Source organism: Piliocolobus tephrosceles, chromosome 7, assembly GCF_002776525.5.
Source record: "Piliocolobus tephrosceles isolate RC106 chromosome 7, ASM277652v3, whole genome shotgun sequence".
NCBI lineage: Eukaryota > Metazoa > Chordata > Mammalia > Primates > Cercopithecidae > Piliocolobus > Piliocolobus tephrosceles.
In genome coordinates this window covers 37,628,020-37,652,194 of record NC_045440.1, presented here as the reverse complement: position 1 = coordinate 37,652,194, position 24,175 = coordinate 37,628,020, and the positions used below count along the sequence as shown (strand labels likewise).

General features: G+C 36.2%; 1 protein-coding gene across 3 annotated transcripts in view; it reads right to left on the bottom strand.

Moving 5' to 3' along the window:
* ADAM32 (ADAM metallopeptidase domain 32) overlaps positions 1 to 24,175 on the bottom strand; it is a 194,334-nt gene that overhangs the window by 47,892 nt on the left and 122,267 nt on the right. For all 3 annotated transcript variants that reach the window (XM_023214500.2, XM_023214501.1, XM_023214498.1), the window contains 2 exons: positions 13,437 to 13,539; positions 10,306 to 10,462 (listed from right to left, as the gene is read on the bottom strand). In XM_023214500.2, coding sequence (XP_023070268.1) covers positions 10,306 to 10,462; positions 13,437 to 13,539 — 260 coding nt within the window. The remainder of the gene's footprint in view (positions 1 to 10,305; positions 10,463 to 13,436; positions 13,540 to 24,175) is intronic.

The window sequence follows — 24,175 nt, the reverse complement described above, 5'->3', positions numbered from 1 at the left end:
TGCTGAAACTGATCTTCCCACCTTCCCACCAGTGTAACCGCATTCCTGCACTTTTCAAGTTAGCCAACCGGGTTCAGCTTAAATTGTGCAGTCCAAGTCCAGCCAATGGAGGCAGGACACAGTAGTAGGGACAAGCTGCATTAGAAATAAAAACCCCTGCTTTTCTTTGTTCAGGGTGCTCTCATGGCAATCAGACCTATGAGAAGCATGCACAAATGGGGGAACCCCCACCCACCCTGCCTGCATGCACATATACATGGGCCCACCACTGGCCCACCCCAGTGCTTTTGCTGGCAGCTCCCATTGGAGGGTTGTTGCCAGCAGACTGGGAATACCTTGGCCTCTCCAGTGCAGCAGGGGTTTAACCTTAAGGGGACAGAGAATAAAGACACAGGCCAGGTCCCAACCATCCAGGGATAGAGCACATAGCCCAGGAATGCTAATTTGAGCCTTGGCCCCCTGAAATCATCCAGAAATGAAGCCAATTGCCTAAACCTAACTCATATCACAGTGAAACCCTTAAGGCATCAGAGAATGTAAAAGCAGAAAGCTCCATACAAAAGACAGCAATTTCAAAGATTAAGGGAATATCAGCCCACACAAATGAGAAAGAACCAAAGCAAGAACTCTGACAACTCAAAAAGACACAGTGTCTTCTTAGCACCAAACAACCACAATAGCTCTCCAGCTATTGTTCTTAACCAGACTGAAATGGCTATAATGACAGACATATAATGCTAAATCTGAATGGCAAGGAAGGTCATCGACATACAGAAGGTTGAAACTCAAGCCAAGGAACATAGCAACGTGGTCCAAGAGTTAAAAGATGACATAGCCATTTTAAGAGAAAAATAAACTGAACTTCTAGAAATGAAAAAATCACTACAGGAATTTCATAAAGTAATTGAAAGCATTATAACAGAATAGACCATGGTGAGGAAAGAATCTCAGAGCTTGAAGACCATTTCTTTGAAAAAACACAGGCACACTAGAAAAAAGAAAAAATAATTTTTAAATGAACAAAATATCAGAGCAATATGTAGAGACCAAACCTGGGACTCGTTGGCATTCCTGAGATGAAGAGAAAGCAAGCAAATTGGAAAACATATTGGAGAATATTTCCACAAAAATTTTCCCAACCTCACTAGAGATGTTGACATGCAAATTCAGGATATTCAGAGAACCTCTGTGAGATACCATACAAGATGACCATCCCCAAGACACATAGTCATCAGATTCTCCAAAGGCAATGTAAAAGAATAAATCTTAAAGGCAGCTTGGGAGAAGGGACAGGTCACCCACAAAGGGAACCCCAACAGGCTAACAGCAGAATTTTCGGCAGAAACCTTACAAGTCAGAAGATTTGGGGACCTATATTCAGCATCCTTAAAGAAAAGAAATTTCAACCAAAAATTGCGTATCCAGTCAAACAAAGCATCATAAGCAGAGGAAAAATAAAATCTTTTTCAAACAAGCCAATGCTAAGGGAATTTGTTACCACCATATCTGTCTTATAACAAGTCCTTAAGGGAGAGCAAAACATGGAAAGAGAAGACCATTACATGCATAGCCCTGACACTATAAAGCAAATATATAATCAAATCTATATAAGAACCAGCTACCTGCCACCACAAAATTATACTTACATGCATAGCTCCCTGACACTATAAAAGCAAATATACAATCAAATCTACATAACAACCAGCTAATAACATGATGACAGGATCAAATCTGCACATAACAATATTAACCTTGAATGTAAATGGGATAAATGCCCTACTTAAAAACACAGAGTGGCAAAGTGTATAAAGAAGCAAGATCCAACTACATGCTGCCTTCAAAAGACCAACTCACCTGCAATGACACCCATAAGCTCAAAGTAAAGGGAAGGAGAAAGATCCATCAAGCAAACAAAGGAAAAAAAACAAAAGAGCAGAAGGTGCTTTCTTATTTAAGATAAAACACACTTTAAACCAAAAACAATAAAAAAGGACAAAGAAGACATTACATAAAGGGTTTAATTCAACAAGAAGACTTAATGATCCTAAATATATATGGGCCCAACAGTGAAACACTTGGATTCATAAAACAAGTTTCTAGAGACCTATGAAGAGATGTTGAGAACCACACAATAATAGTGTGGTAGACTATTTTAGTGGGAAACTTCAACACCCCACTGAAAGTGTTATGCAGATCATTGAGGCAGAAAACTAACAAAAGTATTTGGAACATCAACATGGCACTTGACCAAGTAGACCTAACAGACATCTACAAAATACTCCACCCAACACCATCACAATATAAATTCTTCACATCGGCACATGGCACATACTCAGAGAAAGACAACATGCTCAGTCATAAAGCACTTCTCAAAAAATTCTTAAAAACCTAAATCATACCAGTCACACTCTCAGACCACAGTGTAATAAAAACATTAATCAATGCCAAGAAATTTCAAAATCATACAATCACATAGAAATTAAACAACCTGCTCCTGAATGACTTTTTGGTAAATAATGAAATTAAGGCAGAAATTAAAAAATTCTTTGAAACTAATATAAACAAACACATAACATAACAGAAACCCTGGAGTACAGCTAAACTGTGTTAAGAGGAAAGTTTATAGTGCTAAATGCATACATCAAAAAGTTAGAAAGATCTCAGGTTAACAACCTAACATCGCACCTAGAAGACCTAGAAAAACAAGAGCAACCCAACCCAAAGCTAGAAGAAAATAAATAGCAAAATCCAAACCGAACTGAATGAAACTGAGACACAATAATCCAGAGAAAAGATAAATAAAACCGAAAGTTTCTTTTTTAAGGAACAAATAAGATTAATAGACCACTAGCTAGATTAATTTAAAAACAGATGATCCAAATAAACACACTAAGAAATGACCAAAGTGATATTACCTCTGACCCCACAGAGATTTTCAAAAATCTTCAGAAACTATTACAAACACCTCTATACACACAAACTAGAAAACCTAGAAGAAATGGATGAATACCTAGAAACATACAACCTACCATGATTGAACCATGAAGAAATTGAAACCTTACACAGATCAGTTACAAGTATTATGCTCACTACCTGGGGGATGAAATCATTTATATACCAAACCCCAGTGACACATGATTTAACCCTGTAACAAACATGCACATGTACCCCCGAACCTAAATTAAAATTCGAAAAAGAAAAACAAAGTGGTGATCTGGGGATAAACAGGAACCGGGAGGGAAAGGCCCAGGAGAGGTATTACAAAAGGAAATAAGAAATTTCTTGAGGGTTACAGATACCTTTACCATCTTGATCATGTCGATGGTTTAATGGGTGTTACTTTTCAAATTATCAAAACATCAAATTATACACTGAAAATATGTGCAAATTATCGTATATCAATTATATATCAATAAAACAATGTATTTAAAAGAGAGCAAACTATTGATACACGTAATAACATGGACGGATTTCAAATATATTAGCTATGGCATAGAAATCAGACTGGAAAGACTGTGTAATGTATTAATCCATTTATACAAAGTTCTGATGGGCAAAACTGTAGGCACAGAAAACAGATCCACCAGCGCCCAGAGCTGGAGTGGGGTGAGACAAAATTTTTTGCATGACAGAACTGCTCTATATTTTATTGAGCTAGTGGTATGAGTATACATTTGCTAAACTCATAATACTGCACACACTAAAAAATAATGAGTTTCATGATATGCAAATTATGCCCCAGTTTGTAAAAGCCCTATTCCAATCATAAAAGAAAAACAATGAAAAGGAAGAAAAGAAGATGAAGGAAAAGGAGGAAATAGAGAACAACCACCACCACAACCACGGAGGCTAGAATGGGGACACTGAAATACAGGAAGTTCAGAAGGAGAAAAAAAGGCAGAATGGGGAAGTCAATTATTGCAGAGATAAGGGCCGAAAATTTTCATAACTTATAGAAAAATAAAGTTTCAGTATAAAGATAAAAATGAATCGATTAGACTGATAGCAGACATCCCATAAACAGTACATGCTAATATTTAAAGGCATATCCTTAAAAGGCGTACGAAAATAACTGTTCACCTGAAGTTTCATAGCCATATAACCTATAATTAAATATTGAACATAAAACAAAAAAAAATCAGTAATAAACATCAAACAGATTATTACACATAGAACATCACTGTAATGTACTTTCTCCAGAATAAAATGGAACCTACAGCAATTATATGCAAACTAAATAAATAGAATAAATGGATAAATTCCAAGAAAGATACAACATATCAAAACTGAATCGTAAACAGAACACCTCACCAAGCCTGGTGCCTCACACCTGTAATCCCAGCACTTAGGAAAGCCAAAGTGGGCAGATCACTTGAGGCCAGGAGTTTGAGACCAACCTGACCAACATGGTGAAACCCCATCTGTATTAAAAATTTTTTTAAATAGCCAGGCATGGTGGGGCTCACCTGTTGCCCCAGCTACTCTGAGGCTGAGGCCCAAGAATCACTTGAACCTGGGAGGGGAAGGTTGCAGTGAGCCTAAAACACACCACTGAAATCCAGCCTGGGCGATAGAGCAAGAGAAAAAGAAAGGACAGAAGGAAAGAAAGAGAGGAGAGAGAGGGAGAAAGAAGGGAAGAGAGAAAGAGGGGAAGGGAGGGAGGGATGTAGAGAAGGAAGGACGTAGGAAGGGAGGGGAACATCTGAACATATCAAATAAGAAGTAGAAGACTGCATGAGTAATCAAAAACTCCCAACTACAAAAGGCCCTGAACAGCCAAACAATCGAGAAAAAAGAGTAAAGCTGGAAGAATTGTACTGCCAGACTCAAAATATACTACAAAGCTGAGAAACCAAAACAGCATGATACTGGCATGAAAACAGACACTTACACTAATGGAACAGAATAGAGTACTCAGAAATTAATCCACATATCTACAGCCAATTGAATTTTGACAAGGTGCCAAGAATATTCATTGGAGAAAGGACAGTCTCTTCATTAAATAGCCCTGGGGAAAACTGGATATCCCCATGCATAGGAATGAAAGTGGACCCCTAACTCTCAATCTATATCAAAAAAAAAAAAAAAAATCAACAACTCATAATGGATCAAAGGCCTACATATAAAATCCAAAATAATGAAACTCATAGAAGAAAACATAGGGGAAATGATCAGGACATTGGTCTGGGAAAAGATTTTATAAATAAGACTTCAAGGCTGGGCGCGGTGGCTCAAGCCTGTAATCCCAGCAGTTTGGGAGGCCGAGACGGCCGGATCACGAGGTCAGGAGATCGAGACCATCCTGGCTAACATGGTGAAACCCCGTCTCTACTGAAAAATACAAAAAACTAGCCGGGCGAGGTGGCGGGCGCCTGTAGTCCCAGCTACTCGGGAGGCTGAGGCGGGAGAATGGCGTGAACCCAGGAGGCGGAGCTTGCAGTGAGCTGAGATCCGGCCACTGTGCTCCAGCCTGGGTGACAAAGCGAGACTCCGTCTCAAAATAAATAAATAAATAAATAAATAAGACTTCAAAAGCACAGGTGACAAAAGCAAAAATAAACAAATGGGATTATATCAAATTAAAAAGTGTCTGCACAGCAAAAGAAACAATCAGCATAGTGAAAGGACAACCTACAGAGTATGCGAAAATATTTGAAAACTGCTGGATTAATACCAAGAATACACAATGATTTCAAATATCTCAACATGAAAATTAGATTTAAAAATGGGCAGATAGATTTAAAAATTAGATTTAAAATTAGATTTAAAAATGGGCAGATAAACTGAACAGATATTTCTCAAAAGGCGACACACAAATGGCCAACAAATATGAGAAAAAATGTTCAACATCACTAATATTCATAGAAATGCAAACCAAAACCACAATGAGGTAATCTCTTACCCCAGTCAGTAAGGCTTTTATCAAAAAGACAAAAAAATAACAAATGCTGGCAAGAATGCAGAGAAAAGGGACACTGTTGATGGGAATGTAAACTGGTACAGCCACTATGGAGAACAGTAGGGCAGCTCCTCAAAAAACAACAAATACAACTACCATATGAACCAGCAATCCCACCACTGGGCATTTATCCAAAGGAAAGAAACCCATTGTATCGAAGAGACATTTGCACTGCCATGTCTACTGCAGCACTATTTATAATAGTCAAGATATGGAATCAACCCAAGTCTCCAACAACACATGAATAAAGAAAATGTGGTATAGATAGATACACAATGGAATGTCATTTCACCATGAAAATAAAATGCTGTCATTCACCACAACACAGAAGGAACTGAAGGATGTTGTTAAGTGAAATAAACCAGGAACAGAAAGTTAAACATTGCATGTTCTCACTCATATGTGGAAGCTAAAAGAAAGTTGATCTCAGAAGTAATTTGTAGAATAGAAGATACTAGAGGCTGTGAAGATTAGGGGGAAGGGAGGGATAAGGAGAGATTTGTTAAAGTCTACAAAGATTACAGCGAGATATGAGAAAAAAGTTCTAATTCTTTATATCACTGTAGGATGACTACAGTTAACAATAATATATAGTTTCAAATAGCTAGAAGGAGGATACTGATTCCTCCCAAAACAAAGAAATGATAAATGTTTGAGATGACATATATATGCTAATTACCTTGATCTGATCACTATATATTATTATGTACTGAAACATCCCTATGTGCCCCATGGATATGTACAATTATTATTTGGCAAATTTAAAAATACATGAAAAAATAAAACTTGCAATAAAAAACATCTCCCAACAAAGAAAAAAATTTTCACTGGTAAATTCTACCAAACTTTTATAATAGAATTAATACTAATCCTTCTCAGACTCCTCCAAAAAATTAAAGAGTAGGGAACACTTTCAAACACATCTTATAAGGACAGCATTACTCTGATACCAAAGTTAGACAAGGACATTACAGGAAAAGAAAATAATAGGCCAATATCCTTGATTGACATAGATGTAAAAATCCTCAACGAAATACTAGTGAACTGACTTTAACAGAACATTGTAAGGATCATATACCATGATCAAGTGGGATATATATCTGTGATGCAAGGATGGCTGAAAATACACTCGATAGTTACAGGAAACAAAATTCAACATATTTAAGTAAAACTTGCAACAGTTCATCATAGAAGAAATACACCTCAACATAACAAAAGACCTGTATTACAAGCCCACAGCTACATTAAACCTAACAGGGAAAAGCTATCAAAAAAAAGTTTTGGTCTAAGATCAAGAATAAAACAAGAAGCCCCTCTCGCCATTTCTATTCAGTGTAGTACTAGAAGCACTAGCCACAGGAATTAGGCAAGAAATAAGAAAAAAAGGACATCCAAATTGAAAAGGAAGAAGTTGTCTCTGTTTTCAGATGATATGACCTTAGATGTAAAAAGCTTGACATTTGCCAAAGGAGTAGATCTTAAGTGTTCTCACTACACACATAAAAAGAAGTAATTATATGAGGTGATAGATGTGTTAATTATAGTAATTGTGATAATCATTTTACAGCATATACATATATCAGGCAAATCATCAATTTTTGTTTGTCAATCACACTGCAATAAATCTAAGGGAAAAAAGATAATTGAACCTAGAATGTAAAAGTAGGATTCCAAAAGGAATTATGATTGTGGTGTTGGTAAACAAATCAGATGATAAAATGTGCTAATAGTATACACACACATAAGTGAATGCATACAAACACTAGCAAATCTGAATAAGATCTTTAGTTGTATTAAAAGTATTGTACCTATACCACTATACTGGCTGTGGAAATGCAGTGTTCATGTAAGATGTTATGATTGGAAAAAGCTAGGCAAAGTGTACATGAGAGCCCTATGCAATTTTTGCAACTTTTTGTCCATAAATTATTTCAAAACATAACAATTTTAGAAAAGAAATGGTGAGTAAGACTGGGAAATATACTGGAAAATCCTAGTATTCACTGACTAAACATAAACTTGATAATAACAAAAATAACACTGACTTATTGGGAGAAATTTGAAAGTCAAATAACAAGCATTGAAAATGGAAGGAATTAAATGACTGAAGTCCTTGGGTTATTTCCAAGAAGACTATATGTAATGATTAACTTTAGACATTATATAACATTAACTACAAATACTAAAATTTAAAGAAAATCACTAAAACAAAAACAGAATACAAAAATGTCCAAATAGTTAAGGAAAATAAAGAGAACAGAAAAATGAAATGATTCGAGATCAGCCTGGTCGACATGGAGAAACCCCGTCTCTACTAAAAATACAAAAAATTAGCCAGGCGTGGTGGTGTATGCTTGTAACACCAGCTTCTTGGGAGGCTGGGGCAGGAGAATCACTTGAATCTGGGGAGCTAAGGTTGCAGTGAGCTGAGATTGCGCCTCTGCACTCCACCCTGGGCTACAAGAGCGAAGTTTCATCTCAAGAAAAAAAAAAAAAAAGAAAGAAAGAAAAGTGAAACAAAGAAAATAGATTATAGAAAAAGAAAAAAAATACCAAAAAAGCATGGTAAATAGGAAAAAAATAGGACGGCAAATTTCAGCCTAAACATATGTCATCATGGATTAAGCATATGAGCATAACAAACTCCACTAGTACATTTCATATAAAGACTGTTTATACCAGCTAAATGCAAAGACAGATTGAGAAAAAAAACGAAAAAAGATGTACCAAGTAAATGTCATTTTTAAAGAGAAAGTTGATATAGCAATCTAAAACAGTGAAATTTGTATTTAAGATACGATTAATAATGATTAAAGGAAAATAAAATTTAACTAAAATAAACATTATGCATTTAGTCACTGCCTCAGAATAGCTAAAGCTAAAGTTTCAACAATCAGAGGGAAAGCTACAAGCCACCAAAAATTTTAGTTTGCCTCTCACAGAAGACAAAGTATCAAACAGACAGGAAAGAAAAAAAAAACCAGTATGTATAAAAATGATTTGAAACATCACAATTTAAAAGTTTGTCCTAAAAACATTGGAGGACACATATCAAGCTTACACATTTCTAAAAATTTACTTCATTTTTTGTTCCAACATTGAAGAGTCTAAATCACACAGACAAGTTTCTCAAAATAAGCTAATAAAATTAGAAAATTATTTTTAAAACAATGAAAATAAATCACATAATTGAAAACTAAAGACCACAATTGATTCATTATTTAAACAAGAAATCCTGCTAGATTTTTCAAATTTTTTTAACTGAATGTCAACTATCATTTAAAACTCAGAGAGTATAAAGAAAATGATACGTACAAGAAGATTTTTGCTATTAAAGTATTTCTTATTTTAGAAAATAAGAAAGGTTGAAAATTAATAAAGAAAGCATTAAAATCAAGAAATCTAGAGTTACAACAGAGCAAAGGTAAAAAGACCAGAAAGGAGGAAAAAGAGCAAAGCTTGATATAAAAAAAAATAAATGAAACTGAAAGTTACATATTTCAGATTACTAATAAAATAAAAACACCTCTGGGTGGACTGCTCATGAAAAAGAAAAAAAAAAAGACAAAACAAACAAACCAAAATTGATAAGGAAATGCATCTGCAGAGAAAGTATAGCTATTTAAAATTATACATAAAACAATACTAGGTAGGTTATGGGATATGGATCATGCCACATGTATTAAAAACATGTAAAATACACAAACATTCAGTGTGGACATCCTCTACCAGGAGGAAAGGGGATCATACCAGAAGAAATTGCGGCTGCAAATACAATGGCTTCTTTTATAAGAGAAACAAGAAAAATATTAACATCTGTTTATTTCCCATGGTGGGCAAGAGGATGTTTGTCATGTTGTTCTCTTACTGTTTGAATTATTTCTTGGAAATTAAAAATGTAATAATCTAAATTATAAATTTCCCTTCTGAAAATTTAACCCAAAGAATATTTTTAAAAGTATTTCTTATATGAGCCGGCAATGTGACTTAAAATATTTAGTCTGTAGTAAGGCCCAGAAATCTGCATTTTTAATAAATACTTCTGTTGTAGATGATACAGATCATCCCCCTTCGATAAGAAAAGAACAGATATTATATATTTGAATTCTTCCTCTCTCAACTGACAGTTCAATGACTTTGGCAAACTATGCAAACTACACTTCCAAATCTTTGTGTCTTCAAAACAGGGGTATTCACAACTACCTCATAAAATTAAATGATATATTGATGTAATACTCAAAATCCCAGTGATATGTAAAGTATTGTTGCTGCTCATGATATTGTCTTACATATAACTAGATTCAAATGGTACCAATGTTTAACGTCAGAACACAAATGCAATTTACTCGCTACTTGGGAATTCCTCTTCCTTGATGAACCACTTTTTCAACTGCTTCCTTGCCAAAACTGCTATGGTTGTTACAATGAGAATAGGAAGAACAATGGAGAAACCTAGAAGCCAGGTGTTTTCAGTCTTCCCAGATGCTCTTTCCATGATTGAATCTAAAAACAGAAGTACAAAAATAAATAAATAAATAAAAAATTAAACTATCTACTTTTATTTTCAAGTTGTAACACATTCATTAAAATGTTCTGAATTTGTATTGTTATTCAAGGAACGTGGAAAAAATTCATCATAGAATTGTAATCATAATCCTTGGGGCTATCTCTACAACCTTTCATTCTAAAAGCATGGTAACCAAGTTTTGGAAAGTTCAAAAGTATTCAAGTCTCACAGCAGGTACAGCAAAATCTCATTTTAACCCTCTAAGTAGGGACAAAAAATTCAGTGATCTACAACGTGGGATTGTGTAACTGCATGGTTATCCAAAAATGCACTCTTACAAGGCGCATTATCAAAGGAATTCAGTGTATTTGTGTATATCCTATTTTTCTTTGGTAGATTGTTGGCTTTTGGCCTTGGGGATCATGTTTATAAATGGGGTCATCACAATGCTACTAAAAGGGCACTGGCATAAAAATCAGAAGAATTGATTCCTAATCCTAATTCTGTCCTTTGCTATCACTGTACATCCCCAGTGTGTAGACCAGTGTAGAGTGTGTAGACCAGTGTGTAGAGTTCAATAAACATTTGCTAACTCAATAAATGAATGCATGACAGAAATGGAAGCTGTGGTGCACAAACAGAATAATATGCCAGCATCACTTCTGTCATCTCCTAAGCAGAAACTGATGGATTTTTCTGATTTAAATGATAAACTCTTTCAGAGCAAAATCTTGTCTTCTATTTCATTTCTTCTATAACAGATACACACTAACAGTACTAGATGCAGAGTAAATGTTTGTTTAGAGCTGAGGTCACAGGATCAGTCATAAAGCTGAGGAAGAGAGGTTGAAAATATTCTAAAAGACAGAGTCAATGATATCAGTAAAGAGAAATTTTAAAAGGTACTCAGCTTCAAGTATGATATTTTAATGTTAGAAAAAAGAGCAAGACAAGATCGGGCACATTCAGGCTGGTATGGCCGTAGACAATAAGGCTATAGTCACCAAAACAGCATAGTACTGATATAAAAATAGACACAGAGACCAAAGGAATGGAATAGGGAATCCAGAAATAAAGCCAAGTATGTGCAGCCAACTGATCTTCAACAAAGCAAACAAAAACATAAAATGGGGAAAGGACACCCTATTCAATAAATGGCACTGGGATAACTGGCAAGCCATATGTAGAAGAATTAAACTGAATCCTCATCTCTCATCTTATACAAACATCAACTCAAGAGGGATCAAAGACTTAAATTTAAACCTGCAACCATAAAAATTCTAGAATATGACATGAGAAAACTATTCTAGACATTGGCTTAGGCAAAGCATTCATAAGCAAGAACCCAAAAGCAAATGCAACAAAAACAAAGATAAATAGAAGAGACTTAATTAAATTTAAAAGCTTCTGCAAAGCAAAAGATATAATCAGCAGAGTAAACAGACAACCCACAGAGTGGGAGAAAATCTTCACAAACTATCCATCTGACAAAGAACTAATATCCACAATCTATAAGGAACTCAAACAAATCAGCAAGAAAAAAGCAATTCCATCAAAAAATGGGCTAAGGACATGAATAGACAACTCTTAAAAGAAGATATGCAAATGGCCAACAAACATATGAAATAATGCTCAACATCACTAATGATCAGGGAAATGCAAATCAAAACCACAATGAAATACCACCTTACTCCTGCAAGAATGGTCCTAATTTAAAAATCAAAAAATAATAGATGTTGGCATGGATGTTCTTAAAGGGGAGTGCTTTGACGCTGTTGGTGGGAATGCAAACTAGTACCACCACTATGAAAAACAGTATGGCAATTTCTTGAAGAACCAAAAGTAGATCTACCATTTGATCCAGCAATCCCACTATTGGAAATCTACCCAGAGGAAGTAATTATATAAAAGTCATTACATAAAAAGACACTCACGCAAATGTTTAGAGCAGCACAATTTGCAATTGCAAAAATGTGGAACCAGCCCAAATGCCCATCAATCAATGAGTGGATAAAGAAAGTGTGATATCCTGGAATACTATACAGCCATGAAAAATGATGAGTTCATGTCCTTTGTAGGAACATGGATGAAGCTGGAAACCATCATTCTCAGCACACTATCACAAGGACAAAAAATCAAACACCACATGTTCTCACTCATTGGTGGGAATTGAACAATGAGAACACTTGGACACAGGGTGGTGAACATCACACACCGGAGTCTGTTGTGGGATTGGGGGAAGGGGGAGGGATAGCGTGATGAGTTAATGGGTTCAGCACACCAATATGGCACATGTATACATATGTAACAAACCTGTATGTTGTGCACATGTAGCCTACAACTTAAAGTATAATAAAAAATAAAAATAAAAAAAGAAAGTGTGATATATATACGGAAAAATGGAATACTACTCAGCCATTAGAAGAACAAAATAATAGCATTCACAGCAACCTGGATGGAGTTTGAGACCATTATTCTAAGTGAAGTAACTCTTCACTTAGAGAATGTAAAACCAAATATCATATGTTCTCACTCGTAAGTGGGAACTACGCCATGAGGACACAAAGGCATAAGAATGATACAATGGACTTTGAGGTATTGAGGAGAAGGATGGGAGTAGGTGAGGTATAAAAGACTACACATTGCATACAGTATACACTGCTCGGGTGATGGCTGCACGAAAATCTCAGAAATCACCACTAAAGAACTTATCCATGTTACCAAAATTCACCTGTTCCCCAAAAACCTATTGAAATAAAAAAATAAAATTAATTGATTAATTAGTTAATTATAAAGAAAAGAGAGCAAGATTAAGATGGCACGTTTGGTTTCCATTCCTTGAGAGAATTCTGATTACCTTTTCATTACAAATATCAGTTGCCCCGTAAGTGGCAAAATCGAACTCTGTTTTAGTGACGATAAGCAATTTGATACTTTTATTAAATGGATATTTGAAAGACAGATACTTGCCCATGTCGTCCTTAGGAAATACGGAAAAACCTTTGGAACGTGTTTGGCAGCTTGGAGGATTATAGCCCGGTGAACAAATGCAGTTTTTTCTGGAATCACACACCTAGGATCATTTTGAAAAATTAAATGATTGTTTTAAAATATTTTCTCATTAGAAGGAGATCATCAAGCTTACTTTTGTACCATACTCTAGTGTAATTTTGTTTATTTAGAGCGACAGTCTCACATATCAAATGTTTGGTTTCTTAGACCAAAACACAGACACACACACACACAAAGCAAAAAAAAAAAAAAACAACAACAACTATAAAGTGAGGCTCTCAATATTTGCATCAAGAAAATTTGACACCTTAAAATGTTTACCTACAAATTTACCATGCAATTAATATCAAAAATGCATACTTAAATTCTAATGCAAACGTGACCCCTCCAGTGACATGGTGGAGCCAGCATATACGAGTCTATCTCTGAGCTATTTTCATCCATTGCTTTATATGTCTCTATTTTATGACAGTAATGTACTGTTCTGGTTACTGTACCTTTGTACTATACTTTGAAAAGCTTTGTTCTTCTTTTTAAAAATTGCTTCTAATTATCTGGATTTTTTTAGTTTTATATAAGTTTTTTATTTTCTATTTCTTTGAAAAATAACATGGAGATTCTGATAAGGATTGCATTGAATCTGTAGATAATTTTGACTGTTAGGGATAGTTTAACAATATTAATTTCTTCAATCCATGGAATATCTTTCAATCTTTTGTGTCTGCTTTAATTTTTTTCATGTTTTATAGTTTTCAGTGTACAAGTCTTTCACCTCCTTGGTTTGTTTTAAACCTAAATATTTTATTCTTTTTGATGCTATTGTAAATGGGATTGTTTAACTAATCTCCTTTCCTGACCATCTGTTTTTGATGTATAAAAATGTAACTGATTTTTGAGAGTTGTTTTTGTGTCCTGCAACTTTACTGAATTCATTATTTCTTCTACTAATTTTATGGAACCTTTATGGTTTCCTATGTATATAATCATGGCATATTAATATATGAATAGATCGAAAAGATTAAAAAAATGGACAAACTCTTAGGTAAAATAGCAAGAAAAAAAGACTCTAGAAGCTACTTCATTTCTACTTTCTCATTTGGATGCCCTTTATTTCTTTTCTTTGCCTCATTGCTTCATCTAGGAATTCCAATACTATGTTGAATAGAAGTGCACAGAGTGAGTATCCTTGCATTGTTATAGATCTTAAAGTAAAGGCTTTCATTATTTCACCATTGAGTATAATTTTAGCTGTGGAGTTTTTACATATAGGCTTTCTGCTAATCCTAACATATTGAGTTAGGATTCAATTAGCATACCACATTAATTGATCTGTGTATTCTGAACCATCCTTGCATACCAGGAATAAATCCCATTTGGTCATTGTGTATGATTCTTTTAATGTGTGGCAAATATAGTTTGTTAATGTCTTGCTATAAATTTTTGCATGCATGTTTGTAGATATATTAGCCTGCAATTTTATTTTCTTGTTTAATTCTTCTGTACATGTTTAACAGAATTCATTTGTGAAGCCCCTGGTCCTGAGATTTTCTTTGCTAAAAAGTTTTTTTTACTGATTTAATCTCTTTATTTGTTGCTGTTCTGTTCAGGCTATTTATTCTTGATTAAGTCTTGGCAGGTTATATCATTCTAGGAATCTATCAATTTCTTCTAGGTTATCCAATGTGTTGGTTTATAAATATAAACCACAGTATCTTCTTAAAAAATTTCTGTGACATCAGTCGTAATATCTGCTCCTTCATTTCTGATTTTGAGTCTTTTCTTTTTTTCTTGCTATTTTACCTAAAAGTTTGTCCATTTTTTTTTATCTTTTCAAAAACTCAACTCTTCATTTCCTTGTTATCTATTATTTTTCTATTCTCTATCATGTTTGTGCTCTAATCTTCATAACTTCCTACTGCAAACTTAGGGTTTGTTTGTTGAATTTTTTTCTAGTTTCTTGAGGTGTAAAGTTAGAATGTTTATTTGAAATCTTTATTTTTTTTAAATGTAAGAATGTATCACTATAAATTTCCCTTTAGTACTGTTTTTGCCATATCCCTTTTTTTTTTTCATTTTTTGTTTGTCTTGAGATATTTTCTAATTTCCCTTTTGATTTGCTGTTTAGCCCAATGGTTGTTCAATTGTGTGTTCTTATTAATTTTCATGTATTTTTTCAGTATTTCCACTTTCTTTTAATATTAACTTCTAGCTTCAATCTAATGTGGTCAGAAAATATACTTGGAGTGATGTCAGTCTTCTTAAATTTGTTAAGACTTGTCTCGTGACTTAACATGTGGTCAGCAATTCTGAGCAAAAAGAACAAAGCCAAATGCATAACATTATCTGACTTCAAGTTATACTACAGCACTATAGTAACCAAATAACCATGGTATTGGCATAAAATCAAATGCCTAGACCAATGGAACAGAATAAAGAACCCAGATACAAATACATGCCTTTACACCAATTCATTTTCAACAAAGGCACCAAGAATGCACAACAGAGAAAGAACAGTCTCTTCATTAGATGGTGCTAGAAATTCAGTAACTATATGCAGAAGAATAAAACTTGATCATTATCTTTCACTGTGTACAAAAATAAAATCAAAATGTATTCAAGACTTAAATCTAAGAACCAAAACTACAGGGCGAGAGTGAGCCCAAGATGGCCGAATAGGAACAGCTCCAGCCTCCAGCTCCCAGCATGAGTGATACAAAAGACGGGTGATTTCTGCATTTCCTTTTTTTTTTTTTTTTTTGAGACGGAGTCTTGCTCTGTCTCCCGGGCTGGAGTGCAGTGGCCGGATCTCAGCTCACTGCAAGCTCTGCCTCCTGGGTTTATGCTATTCTCCTGCCTCAGCCTCCAGAGTAGCTGGGACTACAGGCGCCCACCACCTCGCCCGGCTAGTTTTTTGTATTTTTAGTAGAGACGGGGTTTCACCATGTTAGCCAGGATGGTCTCGATCTCCTGACCTCGTGATCCGGCCGTCTCGGCCTCCCAAACTGCTGGGATTACAGGCTTGAGCCACTGTGCCCGGCCGATTTCTGCATTTTCAGCTGAGGTACGGGGTTCATCTCACTGGGGAGTGCCAGACAATCGGTGCTGGTCAGCTGGTGCAGCCCGATCAGCCAGAGCTGAAGCAGGGCATGGCATCGCCTCACCTGGGAAGCTCAAGGGGGAAGGGAATCCCTTTTCCTAGCCAAGGGAAACTGAGACACACAACACCTGGAAAATCGGGTAACTCCCACCCTAATACTGCGCTTTACCAAGGGTCTTAGCAAAGGGCACACCAGGAGATTATATCCCACACCTGGCCTGGAGGGTCCCATGCCCAAGGAGCCTCCCTCATTGCTAGCACAGCAGTCTGAGATCTAACTGCAAGGTGTCCGCGTGGCTGGGGGAGGGGCGCCAGAGGCTTAAGTGGGTAACAAAGCCACCTGGAAGCTCAAATTGGGTGGAGCCCACTGCAGCTCAAGGAGGCCGGCCTGCCTCTATAGACTCCTCCTCTGGGGACAGGGCATAGCTAAACAAAAAGCAGCAAAAACTTCGGCAGAGGTAAATGCCCCTGATAGCTTTGAACAGAGCAGTGGATCTCCCAGCACAGAGGTTGAGATCTGAGAATGGACAGACTGCCTGCTCAAGTGGGTCCCTGACCCCTGAGTAGCCTAACTTGGAGACATCCCCCACTAGGTGCAGACTGACACCTCACACCTCACATGGTGGGGTACACCCCTGAGACAAAGCTTCCAGAGGAAGAATCAGACAGCAACACTCGCTGTGCAGCAATATTCTATCTTCTGCAGCCTCTGCTGCTGACACCCAGACAAACAGGGTCTGGAGTGGACCTCAGGCAAACTCCAACAGACCTACAGCTGAGGGTCCTGACTGTTAGAAGGAAAACTAACAAACAGAAAGGACACCCACACCAAAACCCCATCAGTATGTCACAATCATCAAAGACCAAAGGCACATAAAAGCACAAAGATGGGGGAAAAGCAGTGCAGAAAAGCAGGAAATTCAAAAAATCAGAGCGCATCTCCCCCTCCAAAGGAATGGAGCTCCTTGCCAGCAATAGAACAAAGCTGGATGGAGAATGATGTTGATGAATTGAAAGAAGAAGGCTTTAGTCGATCAAACTTCTCAGAAATAAAGGAGGAACTATGTAACCAGCATGAAGAAACTAAAAACCTTGAAAAAAGAATGGATGAATGGATAACTAGAATAATCAATGAAGAGAAGGCCTTAAAAGAACTGATAGAGATGAAAACCATAACACAAGAACTATGGGACAAATGCACAAGCTTCAGTAACCAACTTGATCAACTGGAAGAAAGAGTATCAATGATTGAAGATCACACGAATGAAATGAAGCGAGAAGAGAAGTTTGGAGGAAAAAGAGTAAAAAGAAATGAACAAAGCCCCCAAGAAGTATGGGATTATGGGAAAAGACCAAATCTACGTCTGATTGGTGTGTCTGAAAGTGACAGGGAAAATGAAACCAAGTTGGAAAACACCCTGCAGGATATCATCCAGGAGAACTTCCCCAACCTAGTAAGGCAGGCCAACATTCAAATTCAGGAAATACAGACAACGCCACAAAGATACTCCTCAAGAAGAGCAACTCCAAGACACACAATTGTCAGATTCACCAAAGTTGAAATGAAGGAAAAAATATTAAGGGCAGCCAGAGAGAAAGGTCAGGTTACACACAAAGGGAAGCCCATCAGACTAACAGCAGACCTCTCGGGAGAAACTCTCCAAGTCAGAAGAGAGTGGGGGCCAATATTCAACATTCTTAAAGAAAAGAATTTTCAACCCAGAATTTCATATCCAGACAAACTAAGTTTCATAAGTGAAGGAGAAATACAATCCTTTACAGACAAGCAAATGCTTAGAGATTTTGTCACCACCAGGCCTGCCCTACAAGAGATCCTGAAGGAAGCACTAAACATGGAAAGGAACAACAGGTACCAGCCATTGCAAAAACATGTCAAAATGTAAAGTCCATCGATGTTAGGAAGCTGCATCAACTAGCAAGCAAAATAACCAGCTAATATCATAATGACAGGATCAAGTTCACACATAACAATATTAACCTTAAATGTAAATGGACTAAATGGTCCAATTAAAAGACACAGACTGGCAAATTGGATAAAGAATCAAGACCCATCAGTTTGCTGTATTCAGGAGACCCATCTCACATGCAGAGACACATATAGGCTCAAAATAAAGGGATGGAGGAAGATCTACAAAGCAAATGGAAAACAAAAAAAACTGGGGGTTGCAATCCCAGTCTCTGATAAAACAGACTTTAAACCATCAAAGATCAAAAGAGACAAAGAAGGCCATTACATAATGGTAAAGGGATCAATTCATCAGGAAGAGCTAACTATCCTAAATATATATGCACCCAATACAGGAGCACCCAGATTCATAAAGCAAGTCCTTAGAGAGTTACAAAGTGACTTAGATACAATAAGTCCCATACAATAATAATGGGAGAATTTAACACTCCACTGTCAACATTAGACAGATCAACGAGACAGAAAGTTAACAAGGATATCCAGGAATTGAACTCAACTCTGCACCAAGGGACCTAATAGACATCTACAGAACTCTCTACCCCAGATCAACAGAATATACATTCTTCTCAGCACCACATCACACTTATTCCAAAATTGACCACATAGTTGGAAGTAAAGCACTCCTCAGCAAATGTAAGAACAGAAATTATAACAAACTGTCTCTCAGACCACAGTGCCATTAAACTAGAACTCAGGACTAAGAAACTCAATCAAAACCGCTCAACTACATGGAAACTGAACAACCTGCTCCTCAATGACTACTGGGTACATAAGGAAATGAAGGCAGAAATAAAGATATTCTTTGAAACCAGTGAGAACAAAGATACCACATACCAGAATCTCTGGGACACATTTAAAGCAGTGTGTAGAGGGAAATTTATAGCACTAAATGCCCACGAGAGAAAGCAGGAAAGATCTAAAATTGACACCCTAATATCACAATTAAAAGAACTAGAGAAGCAAGAGCAAACACATTCAAAAGCTAGCCAAAGGCAAGAAATAACGAAGATCAGAGCAGAACTGAAGGAGATACAGACACAAAAACCCTCCAAAAAATCAATGAATACAGAAGCTGGTTTTTTGAAAAAATCAACAAAATTGATAGACTGCTAGCAAGACTAATAAAGAAGAGAGAAGAATCAAATAGATGCAATAAAAAATGATAAAGGGGATATCACCACCAACCCCAGAGAACTACAAACTACCATCAGAGAATACTATAAACATCTCTACACAAATAAACTAGACAACCTAGAAGAAATGGATAATTTCCTGGACATTTACACTCTCCCAAGACTAAACCAGGAAGAAGTTGAATCCCTGAATAGACCAATAGCAGGCTCTGAAATTGGCAATAATTAATAGCCTACCAACCAAAAAATGTCCAGGACCAGACGGATTCACAGCCAAATTCTACCAGAGGTACAAGGAGGAGCTGGTACCATTCCTTCTGAAACTATTCCAATCAATAGAAAAAGAGGGAATCCTCCCTAACTCATTTTACGAGGCCAATATCATCCTGATACCAAAGCCTGACAGAGATACAACAAAAAAAGAGAATTTTAGACCAATATCCCTGATGAACATCAATGCAAAAATCCTCAATAAAATACTGGCGAACCGAATCCAGCAGCACATCAAAAAGCTTATCCACCATGATCAAGTGGGCTTCATCCCTGGGATGCAAGGCTGCTTCAATATACAGAAATCAATAAACGTAATCCAGCATATAAACAGAACTAAAGACAAAAACCACATGGTTATCTCAATAGATGCAGAAAAGACCTTTGACAAAATTCAACAGCCCTTCATGCTAAAAACTCTCAGTAAATTCAGTATTGATGGAACGTACCTCAAAATAATAAGAGCTATTAATGACAAACCCACAGCCAATATCATACTGAATGAGCAAAAACTGGAAGCATTCCCTTTGAAAACTGGCAAAAGACAAGGATGCCCTCTCTCATCACTCCTATTCAACATAGTGTTGGAAGTTCTGGCTAGGGCAATCAGGCAAGAGAAAGAAATAAAGGGTATTCACTTAGGAAAAGAAGAAGTCAAATTGTCCCTGTTTGCAGATGACATGATTGTATATTTAGAAAACCCCTCTCAGCCCAAAATCTCCTTAAGCTGATAAGCAACTTCAACAAAGTTTCAGGATACAAAATCAAGGTGCAAAAATCACAAGCATTCTTATACACCAGTAACAGACAAACAGAGAGCCAAATCATGAATGAACTCTCATTCACAATAGCTTCAAAGAGAATAAAATACCTAGGAATCCAACTTACAAGGGATGTAAAGGACCTCTTCAAGGAGAACTACAAACCACTGCTCAGTGAAATAAAAGAGGACACAAACAAATGGAAGAATATACCATGCTCATGGATAGGAAGAATCAATATTGTGAAAATGGCCATACTGCCCAAGGTAATTTATAGATTCAATGCCATCCCCATTAAGCTACCAATGACTTTCCTCACAGAATTGGAAAAAACTGCTTTAAAGTTCATATGGAACCAAAAAAGACCCCACATTGCCAAGACAATCCTAAGCCAAAAGAACAAAGCTGGAGGCATCACACTATCTGACTTCAAACTATACTACAAGGCTACAGTAACCAAAACAGCATGGTACTGGTACCAAAACAGAGATATAGACCAATGGAACAGAACGGAGCCTTCAGAAATAATGCCACACATCTACAACCATCTGATATTTGACAAACCTGAGAAAAACAAGAAATGGGGAAAGGATTCCCTATTTAATAAGTGGTGCTGGGAAAATCGGCTAGCCATAAGTAGAAAGCTGAAATTCAATCCTTTCCTTACTCCTCATATGAAAATTAGTTCAAGATGGATTAGAGACTTAAATGTTAGACCTAAAACCATAAAAACCCTGGAAGAAAACTTAGGGAATACCATTCAGGACATAGGCATGGGCAAGGACTTCATGTCTAAAACACCAAAAGCAATGGCAACAGAAGCCAAAATTGACAAATGGAATCTAATTAAACGAAAGAGCTTCTGCACAGCAAAAGAGGCTACCATCAGAGTGAACAGGCAACCCACAGAATGGGAGAAAATTTTTGCAATCTACTCATCTGACAAAGGGCTAATATCCAGAACCTATAAAGAACTCAATCAAATTTACAAGAAAAAAACAACCCCATCAAAAAGTGGGCAAAGGATATGAACAGACACTTCTCAAAAGAAGACATTCATACAGCCAACAGACACATGAAAAAATGCTCATCATCACTTGCCATCAGAGAAATGCAAATCAAAACCACAATGAGGTACCATCTCACACCAGTTAGAATGGCAATCATTAAAAAATCAGGAAACAAGAGGTGCTGGAGAGGATGTGGAGAAATAGGAACACTTTTACACTGTTGGTGGGACTGTAAACTAGTTCAACCATTGTGGAAAACGGTGTGGTGATTCCTCAAGGATCTAGAGCTAGAAATACCATTTGACCCAGCCATCCCACTAATGGGAATATACCCAAAGGATTATAAGTCATGCTACTATAAAGACACAGGCACATGTATGTTTATTGCAGCACTACTCACAATAGCAAAGACTTGGAATCAAGCCAAATGTCCATCAGTGACAGACTGGATTAAGAAAATGTGGCACATATACACCATGGAATACTATGCAGCCGTTAAAAAGGAGAGTTCATGTTCTTTGTAGGGACATGGATGCAGCTGGAAACCATCATTCTCAGCAAACTATCACAAGAACAGAAAACCAAATACCACATGTTCTCACTCATAGGTGGGAACTGAACAATGAGATCACTTGGAAACAGGAAGGGGAGCATCACACACCAGGTCCTATTGTGGGGAGGGGGTACGGGGGAGGGATTGCATTAGGAGATATACCTAATGTAAATGACGAGTTACTGAGTGCAGCTTACCAACATGGCACATGTATACATATGTAACAAACCTGCATGCTGTGCACATGTACCCTAGAACTTAAAGTGTAATAAAAAAAAAAAAAAGAAAAGAAAAAAAAAAAGAACCAAAACTATAAAATTACCAGGAGAAAATGTAGGAAAATAGTTCTAAGACATTGATTATGTAATTATTTTTTGGATATAACCTCAAATGCATAGGAAACATAAGCAAAAATAAACAAATGGGATTACACCAGCCCAAGCTAAAAAGCTTCTACACAGCAAAAGAAGCAATCAACAAAGTGAAGAGACAACCCACAGAATAAAAGAATATATTTCCAAACTATCCATATGACAAGGGACTGACAATCAGAATACATAAAGAGCTCAAATAACTCAATAGGAAAAAACTCCACAAATCATATGATTTAAAAAATGGGCAAAAGATCTGAATAGACATTTCTCAAAATAAAACATACAAATGGCCAACAGGTATATGAAAAAATGTTCAACATCACTAATTATGAGAGAGATGCAAATCAAAATTATGAGATACAATCTCAATCCAGTTAAAATGGCCTTTATCAAAAAGGGAACAGCCAATGCTGGTGAGGCTGTGGAGAAAAGGAAAGCCTCACACACTATAGGTGGGAATGTAAATTAGTACAGCCACTTTAAAAAAATTGTGTGGAGATTTCTCAAAAAAAAAAAAAAACAAAACAAAACAAAAAACAGAACTAGTATATAACTCAGCAATTCTACTACTGAGTGAATAACCAAAAGGATGGAAATCAACATTTCAAAATGCTATCTGCATTTCCATGTTTATTGTAGCTCTATTCACAATAGCCAAAATATAGAATCAATGGAAATGTCCATGAATACATGAATAAAGAAAATGGTGGGATACATACACAATGTAAAACATAGGCTATAAAAATAATGCAATCCCATCACTCATAGCAACATGGATGGAACTGGAAGTCATTATGGTAAATGAAATAGGCTAAGCACAGAAAGATAAATATCACATGTTCTTACTCATATGTGGAAGGTAAAAAAGTGGATTCACGAAGATACAGAGTAGGTGGATGGTTACCAGAGGCAACAGGAGGAGAGGATAAAGAGATGTTGATTAATAGGTACAAATATCCAGTTTGAAAGAAGTAAGACCAAGTGTTTGACACTTGGTCATCAGTAGGATGACCAGAGTTTAAAATAACCTATTGTATATTTCAGAAATAGCTAGAAAAATAAATTCAAATGTTTAGAATAAAGACAAATGTGTAAAATGATGGATATCTTAATTATACTGATAATTAAGATATAAGATAATTATACTGATAATTAAGATAATTTTACGAATTATATGAATGTATTATCATTTATACCCCCACAACAGGTACAACTATTGCTAATAAAAATAAAATTAAAATAAATAAATAAAACAATTATATTTCATATGCTAAAAGCTCTAATGGATAAAGTAGACTGCATGTAAGAACAGATTGGCAGTGTAGGCAAAGAGATAAAAATTCTAAGAATCAAAAAGAAGTACTAGAGATCAAAAACACTGCAACAGAAATGAAGAATGCTTTTGATGGGCCCGTTAATAGACTAATCATGGCTGAGATGAGAAAAGACCTCTGAGCTTGAGGATATCTCAATAGAAACATCTAAAACTAAAAAATCAAAAAAAAAAAAAAA